Source organism: Dendrobium catenatum, unplaced genomic scaffold (genome assembly GCF_001605985.2).
Source record: "Dendrobium catenatum unplaced genomic scaffold, ASM160598v2 fragScaff_scaffold_121, whole genome shotgun sequence".
Lineage (NCBI taxonomy): Eukaryota > Viridiplantae > Streptophyta > Magnoliopsida > Asparagales > Orchidaceae > Dendrobium > Dendrobium catenatum.
In genome coordinates this window covers 45,285-53,782 of record NW_021318583.1, presented here as the reverse complement: position 1 = coordinate 53,782, position 8,498 = coordinate 45,285, and the positions used below count along the sequence as shown (strand labels likewise).

The window sequence follows — 8,498 nt, the reverse complement described above, 5'->3', positions numbered from 1 at the left end:
ATTTTTCATACTTTGGGTTATTATAGTACTATATAATCTTTATTATACTAGATGATTAGCTGAGTGACCTTTTAGATAATACTTGATCATCCAAGGGTTCATCTTGTACAAAATACTAGTCAAATGAATTAATTATAATTTGTACTAGTAGATTGTACATAAGAGAATTAACTTATTATATTGTATAATTAGAAGCAACAGAATTGAAAATTTGGGTTTTATGAGCCCTCTATATAAACTCTTATTATAAGTTTAGAAAGTGTCTTTAGGCAATTAAGGTTTATTTTCTTCTATAAGAGAGCTTAGAGAGAGCATTGATTAAGAGAGAGAGGGTGAGGTTGTGTGAAAGGTAAAAGATCCTTGAGGGATTTAAGTGAGTGTAAGAGGGATTTTCACATGGTTTCCCTCACTAACCTATACATGAGGTTTTCCAAGTTTTTTGGTGTGCCTCATGAGAAGATACCTATTAAGTAAAGATATTGGGGATGAAGACTATCGGAGATTCAAATTTATTGAGGTGGTGAAAGGAGGACACGGTGACTTTGTAATACTAAGGATATAAAAGGAAGGCTTGAATACTCATTTGGAGCGAGGTGGTAAAAGGAGGACATGGAGGCTCCGCTGGACCAAAGAGGTGAAAGGAGGGATTCTTCGAGTGTGAACAATCTATAATGATGTAATCTCATCTTGTAGAAAGGGAGAAGGGCTTCTCCACCAAGCTGTGTGTCAAAGGAGAGTTATTATGTTAGTAAAATTCTTGAAGAGAGGGCCTTGAAGGAGTGTAAGTAGGTAAGTTGATCAAACAACTATAAAAATTAGTTTGTGTCTCTTTACTTTACACATTTACTTTTAATACTTTTATTTCCTTGTAATTTAATTTTTAGCACTCTAGTTTTGTTATGATAGCACTTGTGAAGAGGATTATTATCATTGAGTATGATTCATATTTTTAAAAAAAAAAGTAAAAAAATAATAATAATAAAAAAGAGGAAAAATAGTATTATTTATTCTCTACAAAATCTAAGAACACAAAAAATTGCACTTACATTAAAGTTGTGTTATTTCATTCATTCAAACGCTTATGTATAAAATTTGAATGTGTTTTTTAATTTAAAAGACTTTTTGAAGAAATGTTTGAATTATGAATTCACCCCCTCTTGGTGTGCCATCTTCACATTCAATTAGTTTCATAACCAATTATTGGACTTTTAATTGCTATTAGAGCACTTTCAAATGGCATTAGAGCATGCTCTCTTCTATCATAGTTTTAAAAACTATAATTTAATCCAAAGAGACATTTTAGAAACTATAATACTATTAAAGGGTATTCTTTTACTCGACCACCTTTGTTTTAAAAAATACCATTAGATTTCTAAAAAATATGCATGTCTATATTTTTTAACCTATTGAATTTTTCATGTGGCACATGATTCAAATTGGATATACATTGCCTTATCATATTGTTAATGGTGTAAAACTTAGAATTTCCTATATTTAATGGTATTAAAATTTCCTATAGTTAATGGTATGTAGAAGATAAGTACTTAGCATAATTGAATGTAAAGTGTTTAAACTATTTTTTCTATGTATTGAAATCAAAATACTATATGTAAGTATTTACTTACACTGGTGGAAAAGAGATTTGGGATAGATTATGCATCACTTAGGAAGGCACTAGTGAGGTTAAATTGACATGATTAATTTTTTTGTTACATGAATATGAATTTTTTCACATGAAACCTCGTAAGTCAAAATTTGATATGTATACTAGGTTCACCAAAATAATTACTTCTTTGCATGCCTTGGGTAAAGAGATTTATAATTCTGAAAGTCAAAAAAATATTACATTTTGTGCCTGTGCTAAATTAACTTTTATATATAAATAAAAAAATCATAATGTGTACTATACTGACAATATTTAGGGCTCTCTTATTGCTGAAGAGTAAAATGTGAGCCAGAGGCTTTGAGATGCACATTATCAAAGGAATGAAAGGATAATAACATTGAAGGTTGATGACACCAAGAGTAGTGATTCAAAAGTTGATGGGATAGAAGATATTAATTTAATGACATGCTATTTTAAGAGCATCATGAAATGCAAATGCAAGCACCATTCAATAAGACCAATGGTAAAATTGGAAAGTTCAATAAGTTTTCTTTTGATGTGCTTTATTTCTAGTAAAAGAAGCCTAGACACATGATATTAGATTTCCCCAACATCAAAAGCCACTATAGTAAGGAAAAATGAAGATAAGTCTAACATAAAAAAGGGAAAGCAAAAGCTTTAAATGGCACTCCGAGCAATCTCAGAGTTAGATTCCAAAGAAATGGAACTACAAAAGGAAGTAACCTACTAAAATAAAATTGTTAATATTTAGAGATTCTCTCACATAATAAAACCGTAAAAATATCAGATATAATAATCAATTAAAATATTCTGGATTTCTAAATTTAAATTATATATTTTTTTCCTAATGAGCCTCTTCATGGTAATGTGATTCAGAGCATATGTATCATTAGATTCTATCAAGCTTATAGGAGTTAAAAGAATATCTGCTAGCCTCCTATAATTAAAAAGTTTCCTTAAGAACCTAAAACATTTTACATCCAATTTCTTGGCATGTAAACATCCTATCTCAATACTATTGGTTATTCTTGCATTCCTCCGTTGAGGTTATACATCACACTAAATTTTAACTACATATATGGATACTATTGGTATTAAATAAAGAGTGGGATGATGTTGAAATTTTTTTTAATAGTTGTAGAACAAGAGACTTCATTAGTTCTCAACTTGCAATTTCCATCATCAATACAAATAAAGAAAATTTTGCAAACATAAGATGAATAACTAACAAACTCATATTCATTAAGCTCATGGAAGAATAAAAATACAGGAGAGTGATATCACCATGAAGGATCAAATTATCTACTATACACTTCTTCTCCCTTAACTTCCAAATTTTCTTCAAGAAACACAGGCTAAATACTCTTAATAATTGTATATTGTACTTTCCTAGCTTCGATTAGATTTTACTCTAAGAGGGAACTAGAGAAGTACTCTAAAATGTACTAAATATTATACAAATGACTAAACTCCCTTATAAACATAAAATCTCAACTATTTATAGAAAAATATAAAAGGCATCTGGCACTATAGCACTTGAAATAATGGTGTTGTAGAGCCTTTAAATTAAACTAGTGTCTCAGTGCTAAAACTTCTATACTACTATGATACCCCTTGATGCGTATCAATTATTTAATGAGTACTTACATCTTTTCTCTTATAGATTGTGACCTTGGAAGTTACAATTATAATGATGAGGTATTATTTACATTGTAACATTGAGGTGCCCAAGTAGGAAAAATGCCACTAAGGTGTGAGAAATTATGATGTTGTAACATTTGAAAATAGAAAATTTTGTGCTACAAGGCTGACTTCCTAATGTTGTAGAACTAATAATACTGAGGTGTATTCTGTATTGCCACCCCAGCACTTGGAAATAGACAACTCAATACCATAATGTAAGAATTGGAACACCTTTGTGGTTTTTTTTTTTAAATTGAAAATTACATTAATAATGAAACTATTATATACTACTAATATAAGAGCAACAATCACATTCCTTCTTTAACAATGTAAGCAAAGAAGAAGGAATGTTATTAGGAGAAAACTATTCTAAAGAAAGCTACTATATAAAGCATAAGTGGCATAAATCATCCATTTTATACAAACTTTAGAGGTATAATGAAATACTACATTATTGAAATTATGTAAGAATAATACCGCTTTATTTTGAAACCCCTCTTGCTATCATTTTGAAATCTTCATAGAATCTTGAATCATTTTGATGATGTTAATGTTATCTCCTTCAATAATTACACCTTTGTATTCAAAATCCAACTTTGAAGATGTCCTTTAATCACCTAAATAGCCTCCAATTCTAATTAAGATATATCACAATGCTTTCTTTGTTTACCAAAAGCATGAATAAACCTTCCTTCATAATCTTTGATTACTACTCCAAGTCTTTTAAGATTTGACTTCATTATAGATGCATCACTATTAATTTTAATCAAATCTAGTCATGTGGGATTCCAAATATTTGAAAACTATGAAGGAGATTAACATGTCAGTCTTCTAGAAGAGGATTTTGTCTTGGCTATAAGGTTGTATTTAATATATTTATTGTAATAATTGAAATAGGAGACATATGACTATCATGCCTTACTGCATTCCAATTTTTCCAAGATAAAAAGATAGTTTTGTAATATAATCTAACAATATTATGATTAATCTTCTGAATTCTTATAAGTTTAGAGATGCAGTCAGAAAATGACCTCTAACACAAGAATTTCATTGGATGAGATTTCTATAATTAAGAAAATCATTTGTAGGAAGAGCATTCTTACTCATTCTCCACCAAAGCAATTGCACCTTTGGTTTAAGATTCAGCTTTGTAATTTACTTCATGAAAGCAACTACTTCTTTATAAATTAATGCTCAAATTACGCTTTATAAGATAATTCAGCAATATATTTACTTGAATGTTGGTACATAAGTTCAATTTGATCTTCAAGCATTTATGGATGAATAGGAACCTGCATTATTAAAGATATAAAATTATCATGAAAAAACTTTTGAAGCTCCGTAATTTTCCAATTGCCTTTAGAAGATATAAATTGTTGAACATCTATTTAGACTTCTATCAAAAATCCAAACATCAATTAAAATGCTTACTTTGTTACCATTAGATAATTTCCATCTAATGATAGGCTTTAGATATTTAGCACCATCAACCAATAAATTCTAAGTAGAAGAGAATCCCCTTTTGATTTAAGCATTCCATATATCACTTCCATATTTTGTAATAAGATTTTTATTAAGTAAAGAAGAAGGATTTTGAATAAATATTTGTGTCAATGTTGCTCTTAAAGGGTCAATTTTGTTTACAACTAAATGAAGGCCTGATCCACCAAAAATTTTTAGTTTGTAAAGCTCCCCCCAAGCAACATAATGTAAACCAATTCTACCTTTATCCTTATGCCATATAAAATTTCTGCATAATTTTTCTAAATCATATAACAAACCCTTTGGCACTGAAGAATGAGTTGATAAGAATATAAGAAGTGATAAAAATGAAGATATTATGAAAAGAATTCTTCTATGTAATGAAAGACAAATTTTTCCCCAAGCATTTACTCTTCCCAATGCATGATCTAAGATGCTCTAAAAATCAGTCAACTTCAACCTTCATAAACAATTTTCACTCCAAGATATTACAATTCTTTAACAATTCCAAAATCCAACTTTTTGGCTATATTTCTCATCCTGTTAACATCAACTAATTTCCAAAAAAATTGAATAGTTGTTATTCACCTTTTTACCTTTCAAACTACAAAAATCAGCAATAAATCCTTTCATTATCTAAGATACTTTTGGAGATGCAATTAAAAACAAAAGAAAATCATCTACATTTAATAAATGTCAAATATCTTCAATTTTGGAGAAATTTCAATATTTAATTATACACCTCTTTGAAGGATAACATTGGATAATAACTGAGAACATATGATGAATAAAAAGGTGACAAAATACTTTTCTAAATCCACAATTAGCATTAATCCATTTAGAATTCCTCGCATTTGTAAGAATTAAAAATCTAGCATTCTTCACACATTCCAAAATAAAATTAGAAAACTTAGGAAGAAAGCCAAACCAACTTAAAGCCTTCACTAAAGTCGTCTAGCCCATGATATCATAAGCTTGTTTCATATCACTTTTCATAACCATTAATCCCCTCTTTGCATTAAAAATTTCTTAATTTATTAAAAATTTCTTGAACTAATAGACAATGGTCTGAAATAGATCTTCCAGGAATAAAAGCAAATAGATCTTTAGTGATAATTTTTGGAATACTCCATTTCAATATATTCATAATCATTCTAGTTGCCACCTTATAAATGGTTTGATAAAGAATTATAGGTCTTAAGTAAGAAGTCTCAATTTGATTTTTAATCTTAGGGATTAGCATAATTAAAGTATCCTTCCACATAGGACTCATTTTTCCATATTTAAAAAATTGTCAATAGCTTTCCATGTATCATACTTAAAAATTTCCCAAAAAAATTTAATAAAAGGTCTATCAAATCTAGGTGATTTTTTATTACGAAATTGGTGCACAACTTCTGTGAATTCCTCTATAAAAAATTATTCATTAAGTTTTTCCAACACACTTTTTTCACTGTGAGTTTTCTAGAGAGAGAAACTGTGAGTTTTATAGAGAGAGAAACTGTTCGTGGTTTTTTTATTTTTGAATTTTGTGGTTGAGTCGTCTTGGTGAAGATGGTGGTTCCAGACAGCCAGCAGCTGTTTGCCGGCGGTAATCCTCTAACTGACCCCAATCGCAATGTTCCTCTTAGAGCTGTTGATCAAAGATCCGTAAAGAATCGCAATGTTTCTTTGGATCAAGAATGACTCAGGGTTTCATCCAATTTGGTGATCAAAGAAGGCTTTAGGCCTCCGGTGAGATATGAACCAATTGTTGAAGGGAAGGGCAAAGGAATTCTTATTGATTAGAATATTGGAGGGAAGACAATTCTGATCTCTCCTGTTGTTACTGAACAGGATGTGTCGTCTGATGTTGTTCTGGAAGTTAAACAATGTATGGAGTTGAATAATCAAGAGAAACAGGATCAGGTCTGTAAAAATCTTCCGGAGGCGATTGATCAAGATAGAGGAAATTTGGAAGAAGCTATGAAGAGGGATGGTGAATCTGTTCCAGTTAACTAGTTTAACTCAGCATGGCAGAAAACACAGCATATCAAGTTGAATTATGATAACCGATCTACCTGTTTTACTGAAGATGGTATTGCTGTAAAGCTCAATAATGATAAGGAAATTGCCAATTCTCAGATTTTAAAGAAGTCTATGGTTGTCAAGGTGCTGGGATCGAATATAATGTTCTCTGTTTGCAGTCAAGAACTCAGAAGACAATGGGGTAAGCTTGGTATCTTTCATATTACCACATTAGGTTGTAATTGGATGTTGTGTTTGTTTACCACCATGGAATCAATGGATGAAGTTTTAAGCGGAGGTCCCTGGTACATAGGAAATCATATTATAGGTATGGATAGGTGGTCATCGTCATTCTCTACTGATTCGCTTAAGGGTATCTCTTCTCCAGTCTGGATTAGGTTCCCTGGATTACCTTTAAGCTGTTGGGATGAAGAAAATATTCCCATGATTGCTTCCATTATTGGAACTCCTATGATGCTTGATGGAAACTCATTTAAATGGGGCAAAGGAAAGTACGCTCACTGCTGTGTTAGAATTGATCTAGAAAAGAAACTTACTAGGGGAGTTTAGATTGAAGGGATTCATGGTAGAACTTTTCAACGAGTTGAATATGAAAAACTTAATTCTCTCTGTTATCGTTGTGGTAAAGTTGGACATAGTAAAGATGTATGTCCTGATGCAGTTATTGTTCAGGTCAAGGAAAAACTGGTACAAGAACAAGTGGAAGTTCTGAAACGGACAGATAATGTCAATGAAGATGGTTTTAAGCAGCAAGCTGATGATTATGGACCTTGGATCCACGTTAAATTCAGAGACAGAAGAGTCAGAAATATTAAGAGAGCTGGTGGAGCTAGTAGTTTCAATAAACAGATTAATAGACCGGTTGAATCAAATAAACAAAATCAAATTGTAGAAGAGCCGGTTAAAACTACAGAGACAGAAGGAAATCAGGACAAGTCTCTAACTCAGGGAGAAGATATGAACGCTGAAGGAATTCAGTTACAGGATATACCAATTGGGGTGAATAAATTCCAAACTTTGGAAGGAGATCTGGAAGAAGGGGAATTAAATGAGAAAGAAAAGACAAGGATGCTGGAGAAGGCGGAACCTCTGAATCAATATGGAAAGGAAGTTCACCTGGAAGTTGAAGTTCCAATTGCAGATCACGATCTTAAAGATCAATTAAATTCTACTTCAAATTCTGGTAAAATGAAACTAGCCAATGAATTGAGATCATTGGAACCTATGGAAGCTGATACAAAAAAGAGGAGAGGGACTAAAATAAATAGTAAAATAATGGGGGATTATTCCTCTATTATGTCTTAATGGCCTCACTTATTTTTTTGAACTGTAGGGGGGAAAAAAAGATGGAGATCTCCCTATATCTTAGAGAGATTGTGAAAGACTATAAGGGCTTTTTCATTGGTTTAACTAAAACAAAAATGTTATCGCTGGATGGAAATGACATTAATCAGATTATGGGTAACGATTGAGATTACTTTCATCACCCAGCTATTAGAATCTCAGGTGGAATTCTAGTGATGTGGAAAAAGGATACGGCTTCCTTTGAAGTATTGAATCACTCATCTCAATTGATTATGGGAATTCTTAGTGTCAACAATATGGGTAATTGGAACATTGCTACGGTCTATGGAAGTAATGATGCTTATACTCGTAAATCCCTTTGGCAACAGCTTGA

General features: G+C 31.2%; 1 protein-coding gene across 1 annotated transcript; it reads left to right on the top strand.

The window, feature by feature from the left end:
* The first annotated feature begins 6,346 nt into the window (after positions 1-6,346).
* LOC110108999 lies at positions 6,347-8,125 on the top strand. Its single transcript, XM_020839889.1, has 4 exons — positions 6,347-6,442; positions 6,629-6,700; positions 6,812-7,327; positions 7,493-8,125. The coding sequence occupies exons 1-4, from the start codon at positions 6,347-6,349 to the stop codon at positions 8,123-8,125; spliced, it is 1,317 nt and encodes a 438-aa protein (XP_020695548.1).
* Positions 8,126-8,498: the final 373 nt, after the last annotated feature.

Coding starts and splice junctions, on each gene's coding strand:
- LOC110108999 (XM_020839889.1), top strand. CDS start 6,347: ATGGTGGTTCCAGACAGCCAGCAGCTGTTTGCCGGCGGTAATCCTCTA. Junction 6,443..6,628: donor GAGCTGTTGATCAAAGATCC/GTAAAGAATCGC, acceptor GTTACTGAACAG/GATGTGTCGTCTGATGTTGT. Junction 7,328..7,492: donor GAAAGTACGCTCACTGCTGT/GTTAGAATTGAT, acceptor GTTATTGTTCAG/GTCAAGGAAAAACTGGTACA.